This window comes from Mangifera indica, chromosome 9 (genome assembly GCF_011075055.1).
Source record: "Mangifera indica cultivar Alphonso chromosome 9, CATAS_Mindica_2.1, whole genome shotgun sequence".
Taxonomy (NCBI): domain Eukaryota; kingdom Viridiplantae; phylum Streptophyta; class Magnoliopsida; order Sapindales; family Anacardiaceae; genus Mangifera; species Mangifera indica.
Window position 1 is genome coordinate 3,086,420 of NC_058145.1, and position 14,830 is coordinate 3,101,249.

Below are 14,830 nucleotides of genomic sequence, written 5' to 3' on the forward strand. Positions count from 1 at the left end.
AAAGGCTGCCCTTGCCATCTCTATGCAGTGCTGATGGTAGATGGTCATTCCTACCAAATACGTCAGTATGAGCAAATGCACACTTGCCACAAGGTTCATAATAACTCAGATGCGAGTGCATCATAGATAGTAGAGAAATTTGACAGGTTTATATGGTCACAACAAATGAGTCGCATTAAGCCCTAGCTGTCAGTTGGAGCAGGAGCATTTTTTACGGATAAATTATAGAAAGTTGTATACAGTTAAGAAAATTGCTATTGGTTTGTTAGCAAAGGAGTATGCAGAGTCGTATAACTGACTGTTTAAATATTGTAATGTTGTATTGATGACCAATGCAAGATCAAAGGCTGCCCTAAGGTAATTAGGATGGAATTCCCTCGATACCGCATTTTCATCGGTTTTTTCTAAGTTTTACTGCACAGAAGAAATACTTTTTAGAGGGATGTCGTTATTTTATAGGGGTTGATGGATGTCATCTGAAAGGGCATTTTGGGGGACTCTTATTGTCTGTTGTAGCGATTAATGTGAACAGTGAGATATTCTCATTGGCAATCTGTGTTTGTGAAGTAGAAAACAATGATAGTTGGGTTATTTCTTAGGGATGTTGAAAAAATTTATGGGTGATGTCTTGCGTATCACTTTCATGAGTGATAGGCAAAAAGGAATAATACATGTCTTGCAAACTCAATGGCTTAATGCAAAGAGTCGATTTTGTGCAAGACATGTATATGCGAATTTTAAGAAAATTTTTCTTGGGGTACATCTTTGAAATCTGTTTTGGACTATTTTTCGAGCATCAAATAAAATGAATTTTCAGGAGGCATTAAATAAAATGAAGGCAGTAGATGAAATAGCTTCCAAGTGGGTAATTGACAATGAGTCAGATCAACGGTCTAGATTTGGCTTTGACACTGAAGCCAAATCTAACTACATCACAAATAATATGTCTGAAACATTTAATAGTTGGTTTAGAGAAGATCGGGAGTTGTTTGTTCTTAGTTTGTTAGAGTTGTATCGAAAAAAAATAATGAAGAGACTTCATAGTAGGCTGAAGGCAAGTACTAAATGAGTTACTACACTGCCCACCGATTGTTAAAAAGTTAAACAAAAATATTGAGACAACTCAAAATGTCTCTATTTTATATGTTGGACTGAAAGAGTTCGAGGTGATTAATATGAATGGTATTCCAAGCGGAACATACACCTTGAATTTGGACAAAAAAATGTGTGATTGTGGGATGTGGTAGCTGTCTGGGATTTCTTGCCAACATGCAGTCTGCTCAATATTGCACATGAATTTTTTCACCTTTGATAAGTTTGTAGATGACAGGTTACAAATTTTTGCATATATGAGAACATATGCTAAAATTATTTATCTTATTCCAGATAAAAGAACCTGGGCAGAGGAATGTGAAGAGAAGTTACAACCACCTGTTAAGCATGTCAAACCTGGGAGACCCAAAAAGGTTGGGAGGAAAAACCGCACTGAAGAGAGAGAGAAAACCTATGTCTACACTTAAGTGTACTCATTGTCATGAATTGAGGCACAACAAAAGGTCCTGTCAACATAATCCAAACAATGCAGGAAGACAAAAAAAAAAGGGTATTGCTTCTGTTTATATGTTATTATTCTGTATGCTACTGTTTTTTATGTTTTATTTAACCTAATTATTTTTTTCCCTTATATCAGAGAAGAACAATCTCAACTATGAAAAGTCAGTCAACTAAAAGTCGGTTTGCTTCATCTTCATCCTCCTCACAACATTCACAATCACAGATACAATGAATACTAGAGGTTTTGTTGAATATATGAAACTGAAGATTTTGAACTATATGGGAGGTGGATAATTACATCAGATAAATTTATTGAATTATGTAAATTTTTGAGATTATTGCTCAGTGAAATATTCTGTGCATATAAATTTTTTGGATAGCTCAGTGAAATATTCTGTATATTTAAATTTTCTAGATTATTGCTCAGTGAAGCATTCTGTATTCTCCATTCAACATTTATGAATCTAAATTCTCTGTAATCGCATGCATTCCAGTACACAACTCTTTGTATTTTCAAGTTTCTAAGCAGGTCAATATTGTCCTTTGCATTACACAACTTTTTGCATTTTATTCCATCAAAATCTAAAGCAGTTCCAAACGAAAATATGGAATGCAAACCCAAATGCTGCATTGTTTTCAGTGCATAGAAGAATTAGGGATGAACTTACCAAATGAATATTGTTGCTGGTTAAATTTTGTAGGGTTAACTGATTATTAACGGTAATTTGGAATATGAAAAATTAGTTATTTAAGTAAGAGATCATTTTGGTCTTTTTATTTAAGGGTATTTAAGTCATTTTAATGAAAAAGGGTAATATAGTCTTTTGACATGTAAGACATTTTTGTCATTTCAATTGAAAAGGGTAAAACAGTCATTTTAATCATTCTCTAATGGAAAGTGTTAAAATTAACCACTGATAGGTGCGTTTTTGGTATTTTTGTAGTTAAATGATGGATATTTAAAAACAACAAACCTTGGATGGGAAATAGTCCTTCGACCTACTTCGTACTAGTAATATTTTATGTGTACTGTAAATTGTCTCTTGAGTATACTTTATTGAATTTGTCAATAAATCGTTAATACTAGTGATGATTAAACCTCTTAAACCGGTCAACATTATTTGGTATGGGGAACATTTTTTGAAGATTCTTCATAGGAAATAATTACATATTTATGTGTATTATTACATAATAGAGTATATTTATTATTTTATCTTTAATTTAATTATATGATGATATATATAAATGGATACTTAAGATGTATTTAGTTTAGATAACATTTTATTATCAAAAATGAAAGATTATTACAAAAATAGATATTAAGTATAAAGTATTATTATATGTTATAAAAATTAATAAGTATAAATAATTGAGGTTGGTAATAAAAATAGTTTTTATATTATTTATCACATCATAGAAACTTATCGAAATCTTTTTATTTATAAAATAAATAAAATAACATAAAAAATAGGTTATTATGATTTTTTTTCCCTTGAACCAATCTTCCCCTTGGTTTTATGGTATTTAAATAGTGGTTGTGATCACAAGAACGAAGAGTTTGTGGTTAATAAAGAAATTAGTACAAATCTTTACAGTGGGTTAATAGTGAGCAGCATCAAGTTTGTAGCGGTTATCATTTAAATGGGAATATATGGATGGCCAAATGACTATTTCCCACCCAAGGCTTAGTGCAAACGTAATTTTTCATTTGTTAACTATTAAAAATTTAAATATTTATTTTTCTGTTAAATTTTATTGTTACTATCAAAAGTAAAATTATCACTTAAGAAAAATATTTTAAAAACTAAAAATTTATCATATTTTTATCTCTCAAGTTTAAAAACTAACAATCAACCCCATCAAACTTTAAAAAACTTATATTATTCCATGAGTTTTTGCAGCAACTGTTGGAGATGACGACAACGGTGGTATTCTCTCTCCCTTTCGGCCTCTCTCTCAAACGCTGTCCATTTTCGATCGTCTTTTTCACTCACTGACGGTGTAATGAAGAGATTCATCATGTGATGAAGTGACTTATATCTCGATCTCTTTGTTGAACTGTTAGTGAGGGGATGATGATTGAAAATAGACCAAGATTGAGAGAAAAGCCTGGAGGGAGGGAGAACGTCGTCATCTTCGATTGTCGACAGCTGCTATAAAAACCTTAGGAGGGAATGTAAGTTTTCAAACTTTTGGTAGGGGTGACTTTGCTAGTTTTTGAATATGAAGGTAAAAATATAATAAATTTTTAATTTTAAAATATTTTTTAAAAATAACAGTTTTACCTCTAATAGTAATAAGAAAATTTAACAAAAGGGGAATATTTAGATTTTCAAGCGAATAATTGTGTTTGCATTAATCCTTGGGTGACAAATGGTGATTTGGCCTGTATGGATTGGTGAAAGAGTTGGTAAATTCTTTAGTTAGTGGCTGCGTCACCCACTAGCCCATTCTTCTCAAATCTCACATAACAGAAAGGTCCTAATTTTCATTTCGAAAGTGGACAGAGCAAGTGCCTTTTTTATCTTTCTGTTTTCTTTTCCGTTGAATTTGCCAAGCCCATGGGTTTTAGCCTCTCAAATGGCAATATCTCCACTTGCTCTTTTTCATTATGTGAATCAAAACGCAATATTACATTTCTGCAAAAACGCATCTACCGTTTTCCTTTCGCATTCTTTCACTTGTCACATGGTCTAGAAACAAAAACTGGATAGAATTTTAGGAACTGATGAACAGGGACCACGTTAGAATTTTCTTGGTGGTTATGTAGTTTGGTGCCTTACCTTTCTCCAAGTCAAATGTTGATTTTGGAGTTTCTTGGCCCGCTGTTACCCTTGGCTAGGTCACATAAAGTTACAAAGGATCATCCTTACTTGAGTTGATCTGATCAAACCAAACAGGTAAAATTTCGGATCAAGTGATCAAATCCACAACCAATGTTTCAAGTGAATCAAAAGTTTGATTTTATTACATTGCTAATAAAACTTTGTTCCCTAGTATTATAATAGCACATGAAACGCGAGTCCCCACTTAAATATAGGTGTGATTCACTTTGGTTCTTTTTCTAAAGTGGTTGAAAGCTGATCTCACGATACTTTTTCGCCATGAAATGGTCAGATGTTGCCCACCATTCCAATTTGGGACCTACAACATTCTCCCTTTTAAGAAAGTAGAATTAAATCCAAGTGATCACCAGCTTGACCAAGTGGAAAGTTCCTAGCAAATTGAGTCCCCTGTTCCCACCTGAATAACAATGAACCCTTTAGCCAAATGAGTAAGAATTCATGAGTAGAAGACAATCTTCCAAACAATGCCACCTTTCAAATTGATACAACATACAGAAAAATCATATACACAGACTTGGAGGAATCTTTTAACTGATTCCTCTGATTTTTCCTACCCTTGCTCAAAGAGAATTGAATACCATTCTTTCCTATCTTCCAACACATTCGATGGGTTTCGCCCTCTTCATTCTTTTTCTTGTTTAAATCAGAACTTGTAATATACTGAGCTATGAGAATTACACAAGATATAGAATGTTGATATTAGCATATCACGCTTCTTCAGTTGTCCCCATTGGAGACCTTGATTGCTGCCTTTTATGTGACCTTGATTCAGAAAGCTTTGCAGTAACCTCAGCCACAACAAGCTTAGTTAGAAGCAGCCCTGCAATTAGAGCAGCTGCCATCAGCATTGTGAAAACTGCACTCCAGCTCTTGGCAGAAATATAACCAGTCAATAATGGTCCAATAGCAGCTCCAATTGAGCCAGTTCCATCAATAATCGCTGTTACAGTTGCCAATGCCCGTGAATTCCCTTTCAATGAACTGTGAGTTCCTAAGTCTGCTGAGACAGCAGTTGTTATAAGAGCATAGGGGCCATTTACAAAAATGCCAGTGATGAACATAAGAACCATGTTTACAGTCAAGGAAATGTTTCCATAGCTCCTATAGAAGAACAAAGCAGGAATTGCACAATACATGAAACTTGCTGCAGTTATGGCTCTGGCATCTAGATGATCCGAAATGTGACCAGCTAGGATCCCCCCAAGAACCCCTCCTACATCAAACAACGTTGACAGATTTCCAGCTGCCGAATTGGATAGATACTTCCCGCCTATGGCTGCAGATTGATGAATGTGAATGAATAAGTAACCATCAAAGAAATTAATACGCAAGTGAGGTAAGAGTTCATATCTTTAAACTAACCACAAAAATGAGAAGACAAAGAAGTCAAATTACCTGTATGGCTAATGTAGAAGGGAAGCCAATAGAGAAATGTATAAGCAACCAATTTGGAGAAGAAGAGGCAAAAAGCAAATGGAGCAACACCGGGAATTTTCCATGCTTGTATGAATCCCACAGCTTTCTCTTTAACCGCTGTCTCTGATCTCAATAAAGGCTCTGTTACTTCCTCCCCAATCTTCCTAGGGAAATGCAATACATCTTCTTCTCTATCACAACCAACAGATTCAGGAGTAACAGGAAGAAAGAAGAAAATCATCAAGCCAAGAAAAGCAATCATAAGACCGGGCACAACAAAGGACCAACCCCACCCATAACTCAATAAAGCAGAGGCAATCAAAGAACCAGTGATGTTCCCAACAGATGTGTGAGCATTCCATATACCCATGATTAGCCCTCTTTTACTCTTCCCAAACCAGTTGCCAACCACTGCAACAACTGAAGGCCACCCAGTTGATTGAAACAACCCTGCCAGCATCTGTACTATCAAGTAGTAGTAGAAACTATGGATATTTTCCCAGTATCCTACTCCAAATAAAGAAGTAAATAAACCACTTCCAATCATTCCAACAGTTAAAAATATCCCTAGATCCATTCTATCACCCAAATGTCCAGAGAAGTACATTCCAAAAGCATATACAGAGAGGAAAGCCACATCAAGCTCACCGAGCAAGGCAGTACCATCTGACCCATTAAATGGAGTCCATCCATCACCCAGGTTCCATGATAACTTTCCAATTGCAGGTGGTTCATGAAGGTGAGTTTTCCTCCAGGGGATGAATTTCCAGCTCACATCCGAAGCTGCAGGATCAAGAGCACTCTTGACAATGCTAGTGACTTTCCGAGTGGCATGATAGCTAGCATATGTCAAAAATGTCAAAATTAAAACAATGGCCTGATGGCTTTTGTAGGAAATTCTTTTTCGCTTTATGTGCTCTATAAATCGAATTCCAAGGGGCTTTCTGCCATTTGTCTCAGGTGTTGGTTCTGCCAATGAACCCATGTATGGATATTCACTCTAGAAGGAGTAAGGAAGAAGCACTTGTTCAATTTCCTCTGATAGCAACCGGAAGCTGAAACACAGATGCAATAAACTTCACAATCAGATTTCACTTTCTTCTAGCAAGTTTAAGTCAATTCTACAAAACGATTTGGATGAGAGAAATCAATTGAAAAACACACATTTGTCATATTCGCTTCTTACTGATATTTATTATTGGAAAAACAAAACTTTGACATCACAGAAAAGCTAGAAGACTGAATCAAAAGAATTTCAAAAAGAAAAGTCAACAATCTTGACTTCTTCAAAACAAAGAACTATCATCATATAAATCCATCACGGATAAACAGGCTTAAAAAATAAGCAACTAATGAACTTACCAGACGCTTAAATAAGCTTTACTCGATCGGTTGAGAGAAATTTCCCTCTAAATTCTTCGGAGTTTCTCTCCCTGCTCTGGTTTCTCCGAGCTCCTTGATCAAGCGTGTGCTTTACGGGAACAAGAAGCCTTACGCTCTATAAAAAGAATATTTTAATGACCAGTTAAATTACTATCTTACCCTTTTTAAGTTTGGGTGGATTATTGGTCGAGTTGACAAAATTGGCCTTGGGCATTTTGGTTTCTATGAAGTGGAATGGCCCGTAAAAGGATGGTAAAAATTCAAATTCAACATATCTCTCTAAAATTTTTAATATTTTACCAGCAAGAATTTGGTTTCAATATAAATACAACTTTCACTGTTTTATCCGATTGAGGTTGAGATTATTTATTTACATACAGATTCTCAGGTTATTTAAATTTAAATTCATATATGATACATAGTATATATATTACGATATGATATAATTCAAGTGAAAAATTACGTATATTTTAAAATGTATCAAAACTGATATGATGCAGTAAAAATATCACACAATATATTATATATTTAATATAAATCAATATATTTTTATAAAAAGTGATGATGTGATAAGAGTATATATAAAGAAATTTAAAAATATTATAAAGTATTTATGATATATTTTAAGATAATGATAGAATGATTAAAATTTTAATATATTTTATAATATGATATGCTATGTGATATATTATATAAATAATTAAATTTTTTATACATATTACAGTAAGGAATTTAAATGCCATGATAGCAATTACAAGTCTTCCTCTATACCTTTTGTACCTGGACCAAAGCATTAATAAAAAATATTATTCTTTAAAAAAGAAGGGATGAGGTCAAAAGTGTAAATTATCCTTCTTCTGATTACCCAAATTACCCCACACATTAAAAGGGCAATTTGGTTACAAAACCAAGAGGGGTATTATCGTGATTTCACTATTCATCTCCATTTTTAAAACAATTTAAAACGCATATGCGAATATCCAAAAGGAATTATCCCTAACTATACCTACCTTCATCCAGAGACAGCCGGCCCATGATGCCACGTGGCTTATCCAAGCCGGTGATGTGGCAGAATTAATAAAGAGAATGCAGGCAGGTAACAATCGAAATAACGTTCACACTTTCCCTGAAATCAGACATATGACGAAAGAAGCAAGAAAGTTCCTGCCTGGTGTGTCATCTTCGGAGGAAAGGTCATGAATTCGTAACAAGGTTTTGGATTTATGCACTTATGGATTAAACTTAAAGTTGGGATGGAAGATGAAAGTCACATTTCTTCGGACAGCCATTTCGATCGTCTGTCTTTATTGAATACGTTGCTTTAGCCTTGTTCAAAGGAGCTGAAATAGAAATGGGTGATGCAACTGACAACATGTTAGGCTATTGTGCCAAACCGTTGAGGTTGGCTGTTGGATGTAACTAGGGATAGAGTAATATTATGTGTATATTATACATAGTTTTGATCAATGTTTTTAAAATTAAATTGGTGGCCAAATTGATTATTTCACTGATTTATAGTTCGACTAATCTAATCTATTATCAAATTATAATAATTTTTTTAGAAATAATATCAAAATAACTGACAAATTTTACACTTGAATAGAAAAATCAGAACAAAGAGTTTCAATTGTCTAAAATTTTGTAAAAAAAATCAATCAGAATACTTAAATCTATGGTGATTAGAACATAATATTTTCAAGAAATGACAATTATTTACCTAATCTCAATGAAATAATTAGATTTAAAAAATGTTTCAATTTTATGATTAAAAAAAAAACATAATTCTTCTAACCATTGCTTACAAAAAATATTTTAACGGATATAAAATGTCTTTTTATAGATTATATAATATCATTGTCATATGATATTTCAAAACTTTAAAAGTTGGTTTATTGTATTACTAAAAGTTAAATCCAAAATTATTTCATCTTTTATGAAACAATTTTTTAATGGATATGAGATGTTTTTTCTTTTTTCTTCTATTTTTGGTCTTATATTTTATTTATAAACCTTTAAAAATTAATCAAATTTAATTTAAAATAATTAAATTACTTAAAAATAATTAAATTTTTTAAAAATAATCAAATTTTGATCAAATCCGATTATATTAGTTTTAACCGGTTTAATTTAATTTGACTGAGTTAAAACCTAAACTAATTTTTAATGTAAATCAAATTGGGTTTAGAGTTAATTTCTAATTTAACCGATTGATCTAATCTGATTTTTAAAATTTTGTTTTTAATTATATAATTAAATATATATTTAATATAATTTTATTTTTAACTTAAATAATTATATAATTTTATTTTTTTCAAAGTGATATTTGTAATTTGTTGCTATCAAATCATTTGTCACAGTAACAATTCATAGAAAACACAAGAGGGAGACATAAGTAAGGAAACATAAATCCAAGTTAAACAAAATTTTAAGGCCAAAGAACTTATTCCCGCCCAAATTTTATTCTTTTCTTAAGGTACATATTTTATCTTTTAAAAACCTATAAACCCACTCATAAATTATTAAATATATTAGTTTTAAAGATAAAATCGTTATTTAACTGATAAGATTAAAAAAAACTAAAATTTTATATAATTTTCTTTCCTAAACCCTAAACACTAACAATTTTTCATCAACCCATGTTTTCAAAAATAATATTTTCTCCCTAAAGTTTTCAATTTTTTAGATACATTTTTTTCAATGACGAAGATATTTCTCTGATTATCTTCAAACAATGTATTTTCCTCTTCAGTGTGTTCTCCTTTCGACGTTATGTAGCATCGTTATCAAATATTGGACAAGTTATCTTCATTCTTTAATGACGACGCCACCCAATGTCAAAAAGAAACAATGCTAGAAGGAAGACATGTCAGAGAGAAAGAGACATTACCTAAAAATCGTCAGAAAAAATGTATTTGAAAAATTGCAGACCTTGGGGGGAAAATATATTTTTTTTAAATATGGACTGGCGAAAATTTTTAATTTTTAATTTTTAGAATTTAAATAAGAAAAATGATATAACTAACGAATTTGATTAAATTTAACTGCTTATAGGTGAGCCTATGAGTTTTTGAAAGATAAATGATGCAAGACTTAGGAAAAGAATATGCTTTAGGTGGGAATAAGTCCTTTGGCCAAATTTTAACTTAACACTCAAACAAAGCTTAAACTAATTGACTAAAAGGGAAATGTAAACACATATGCACCAAATAGCAACGAACATAAATTCAACAAATAATAAATATACAAGAAAAACATTGCAATAACATCATATACAAAAGTTGTTCAAATTGATAGTTATTATTTTGAAAAACCTTTTTATGTAAAAAATTTGTGGAAATTGGTCTAAATTGCTGTTTCAGAACATTGTTCAAAAAATATCTATAAATTATCTAGTAAACATGTATTTTCTAGACAAAACAATGGGTTTTGAGTAAAACTAGATTTGAAATAAGTTTGTTCAATCTTGATATAAGTTTTACTCAATCCAACCCAAATCTGAGTCTATCATATACGAATTCAAGTCTAAACTTGAATTAAAATATTTTTTTAAAATCAATCATGAGCCAAGCTTGGCATATATGAGCTCGAGTCTGAGCTTAAATATATTAAAAAATTTTAAATGCATCACACAAGCTATAAGGGAACTAAATTCCAACAAACGGGTATAGTTTATTTACATAAACTCTCAATTTATAAAATGAGCCTAACACGAGCCAAGCTGAGCCCTTTTAAAAATGAGTTTCACCCTATTCAAATTTGATTTGACTCATATCTAACCTTAGTTTCGAGCAAAAAACACAAATATGCATTCAAGAATGCATTTAACATAAATACATTACTATGTATTCAATAAGTAACCAAATAATTAAACAAATTAATTATTAAATCAAACCACAAAAACAACAATAAGAAACCTTAGATTTTGAAAAGTTAGGAATCAAGTCATACTTGATGAAATTGGGTTTGCAAGACAAAAGAAATCAATTCACAATGTTTGAAGAGAAGATGGAGATTTCAAAAAAATGTATTAAGGGCTCATCTAAATGGTCTATGTTTGAAAATAAAGATAGTCTATTATGCTATTAAGTTTGAGAGATTTGTGATAATAAAAAAAACTGAAAACTAGTAAGGTTTTTAAAAATTATGATTGAATATTAGAAAAAATTAAAGAAATTGTAAAGTTTAATGCCAAAATGATCATTCCAAATTCGGTATGACTATCCCTTTAAAAATTTGATTTAAAAGCAGTTAACAAAAATTGGGTTTGATTATTTAATAATTTTAATCTAACGTAAAACTAATTAATCTTTCAACAAATTCGGTTTTGATTTATGGTTTTTTAAAAATAAAAAATAATTTAATTCCAAAAGATATCGAAATGAATCTAAAAATATCAAATATATGATTTTTTAAAAATAATAAATTTAAAATTTTTATTATTTTACCATTTTTTAAGAAAAACGCATAAAAAAATAACAACTCCAATAAATGATTATCATAAAAAATAGTTTAATTAATTGGCCTTCAAATATTTTGTTAAATATTAATCTTAATTAATTTAATTAGAACCACCTAAAATTAGAGATGACAATTGATAGTAGACATGGTGACGATCTATGTCAATCAAGTTGACCTTAGCATAGTTTATTATATTTTGATGAGATGATTTATGCCAAACTCGATACAATACAGATCTTATAAATTGGGTTAACTCATCAGATGAAAAAAACCCACAATACAACCAATAATCTCTTGGGTCATGCCATGTTAAACCCTTAATAAACAGATCTACATGTTTTTTCGAATTAATCTACCGAATTATGAGATTTTAATAATTTTTAATTAATATTTTAATTTTTAATAATTTTTGCAAACCAATATATAGGCCGCCAGCAGCTAAAAGCCCTGCATGAGCACAACTCAGAAAACCACTGCATCGCAAAGGTTTGACATATTAGGGCGGCCCAAAGGACATATTATCACTTAAAATAGTCCTTAGGCCTCTTAGTGAGCCACCCTGACCCATTAGTCTAACCAATCGACGAATCCAAAGTCAGTCCGACTGTCAACTGCTATACAGGATGGATTGTGCCCGGGCCAACCAGCCCATTACCATATCTAATTTTATCCAATCCGTGGCGAATCCACCTTTCAGAGTTTCAGTTTATAAGGAGTCCGCTACCGGTTTTATTAGGCCTTTGTTTTAGAGAGGGTCCAGACTAAGACCAACCTACTAAAAATTAATGGAGATTTAAAAAAAAAAAAAACTCAAAACCAATTTCACTAATTCAGTAAACCAGTAACTGTTTTTAGTTGTCACTAATTAAGAAAAAAGAAACCATTAACGGGATTACAATCAGCTTGCAATTATTACCTCAAACGACACTCACTACAAATCACAAGAAGTATTCACTGAGGCCTTTCGGCTTTCACTCAACTGTTACCTGGAACACGTCACTCCTCTCCTCTTCCTTTACCTTGGGCACCACCACCTTCAACACACCGTTCTTCATCTCCGCCTTGATCTCATCGGTCTTGTACATCTTCTCAGGCAGATCGATTCTGCTAGTGTACCTTCGAATGCTTTCTTCATCATCAGCTTCTTTCGCTCCTTCACCTTTGATCACCAGTGTGCTCTGTTCCACTGACACGTTCACATCTTCCTTTCCTAGCCCTGGCATGTCGATTCGGAGTTTCAGAGCGTTTTCGTCTTCTATTGCATCCCAGCCTCGGCGTAGGCCGCCACGTGTCCCAGCAAAGAACGGATTCTCAGTCATTTGGTCCATCAGGTTCAGAACCTGGCTCAAGCTCCTTGTTGGAGAGAACGGATCAAACACATCTAGAAACCAGAGGTGTCAAATTTTAGTTTATTTTCAAAAACTTAAAACACAAATTAAGAGAGTTTAAACGTAACAAAGCAGATTATGCACGTACCTGAGAAGAAATCGCGGCGGTGAGGAACAGATCGACGGTCAACGTCGAGGTCGCGGGCGTCGGACTCATCGTCCCGGTGACGAACGGCGTTGGTGTTGAAGAAGCGAGAGGCTGAGGAGGCAGTCGGAACGATGGTGGTACGGCTGAAAGACCTGGGGAGTAGAGTAGAAGAAACGAATCTCTTGAGAACGAAAGAAGACGCCATGGATCAGTTAGGGTAGGTGCTTGGAAAAAACGAGAGGCTTGTGTAGTTGTGTTTGCAGAGCTGCTGATGTTTTTTTTCTTGCTGAAGACGAAATCGGTGCGGAAGAAAAAGTATATTTATAGGAGGGAGCGAAGGTGCGAGAAGGGATAAAGGTTCTGGAGAGTATTTTGTTCTGGATAATTCCGGAACGAGGAGGACACCTCGGCAAAGTGCAAGATATTTTAGCACCTTCAATATAAATAAGGCCAAATCACTAGTTTCCACCCATAGTTCGATGAAATAACAACTTCTTGTTTTTTTAATTATTATTTTAATCAATTAAATTAAGTCTATATTTTTAAATAACCCAAAAGATTTATTCTCACACAAGAATTAATACAAATCCAAATTTATATATGTTGATTTTCAAAAATTTAAACATCTATTTTGATTATTATTGTGAAAGACAAGATCGTTATTTATAAATTTTATTTAAATAATAAAAAAATCTCTTTTTTTATTTTTAATTTAAAAAATTAACCATTTATCTTTATTTTTTTGGGTTTAAAAATATTTCAACCCCACTCCCATTCTTCCTATTTAGCCACCCTCCAACCTTTTCAAAAGTTTCATTTCACCCCCTTTTTAGTTTCAACTTCCAAAACACCATCGACATCTGTCTCCCTTCGTTTACGACAATTGAGGTCAAGCCACTATGATATTCCTTTTACCTTCTTTTCATTTATATCTTGTCTGACATAAATTTTTGGTGAAAATCGAGCAAGAGATTTTGCTTGATTTCAATCATTAATGCTTTTATTAAGTCAAATCAACGCTCAATCTCCCTTCAGTTTAATGAATTGGAGGAAGGAGATGTTGCATCATCATTGACCACTGAAGGAAAGGTTGATAAAGGTGTGAATTTATCGACGAATCCAAGACAAAGTCAAAATCTTAAGCTTATTTTGCATCAATTCAATCTACTTTGGTTTTGTGTTTGACTTTTGTGGTCTGTCCATTAATTTAGGAGTGAGAGAGTGTCGATAAAACAAACAATGATGCCAAAAAGTGAGATGCAATTATAGAAGAGAAAGGGAAGTGAAGGTTTCAAAGCATAGGGTGGCGGATAACAACAAAAAATATGCTGGGGGGGTCTAAGGAAGGTTTCAAAAATATAAATATAAAACCCTAGAAATGGGGGCAAATGTGAATTTTATAAACATAAAAAATAAAAAATTATTAATTTTTAAAATTAAAGTAAAAAAATATTTTTATATTTTTAAATAAATTTTCTAAATAATAATTTTATTTATAACAGTAATAATTAAAATTAACAAATAGATATATATTTAAATTTTTTAAAATTAACAAATACAAATTTGAATTTATATTGAATCTTCATTGGAAATAAGTCTTTTGGCTGTTTAAATATTTCTTGATTAATAAATTTTTAATTAAAAATAATATAATATATAATTATATAAATTCTTCTTATTTATATATTTAATATTAT

General features: G+C 32.1%; 2 protein-coding genes across 2 annotated transcripts; both read right to left on the bottom strand.

Annotated features, from left to right (window-relative positions):
• Positions 1 to 4,472: 4,472 nt before the first annotated feature.
• LOC123226185 (putative glycerol-3-phosphate transporter 1) lies at positions 4,473 to 7,299 on the bottom strand. Its single transcript, XM_044650702.1, has 3 exons — positions 7,179 to 7,299; positions 5,796 to 6,871; positions 4,473 to 5,676 (listed from the first exon to the last, which is right to left on the bottom strand). The coding sequence occupies exons 2-3, from the start codon at positions 6,799 to 6,801 to the stop codon at positions 5,108 to 5,110; spliced, it is 1,575 nt and encodes a 524-aa protein (XP_044506637.1). The 5' UTR covers positions 6,802 to 6,871; positions 7,179 to 7,299; the 3' UTR covers positions 4,473 to 5,107.
• A 5,192-nt stretch (positions 7,300 to 12,491) lies between these two features.
• LOC123224828 (heat shock 22 kDa protein, mitochondrial-like) lies at positions 12,492 to 13,487 on the bottom strand. The gene is made up of 2 exons (XM_044648554.1): positions 13,134 to 13,487; positions 12,492 to 13,038 (listed from the first exon to the last, which is right to left on the bottom strand). Exons 1-2 carry the CDS (start codon positions 13,336 to 13,338, stop codon positions 12,629 to 12,631), a joined length of 615 nt encoding a protein of 204 aa, XP_044504489.1. The 5' UTR covers positions 13,339 to 13,487; the 3' UTR covers positions 12,492 to 12,628.
• Between the last annotated feature and the right edge of the window lie 1,343 nt (positions 13,488 to 14,830).

Coding starts and splice junctions, on each gene's coding strand:
- LOC123226185 (XM_044650702.1), bottom strand. CDS start 6,801: ATGGGTTCATTGGCAGAACCAACACCTGAGACAAATGGCAGAAAGCCC. Junction 5,677..5,795: donor CTTCTACATTAGCCATACAG/GTAATTTGACTT, acceptor ATCAATCTGCAG/CCATAGGCGGGAAGTATCTA.
- LOC123224828 (XM_044648554.1), bottom strand. CDS start 13,338: ATGGCGTCTTCTTTCGTTCTCAAGAGATTCGTTTCTTCTACTCTACTC. Junction 13,039..13,133: donor CCGCCGCGATTTCTTCTCAG/GTACGTGCATAA, acceptor TCTGGTTTCTAG/ATGTGTTTGATCCGTTCTCT.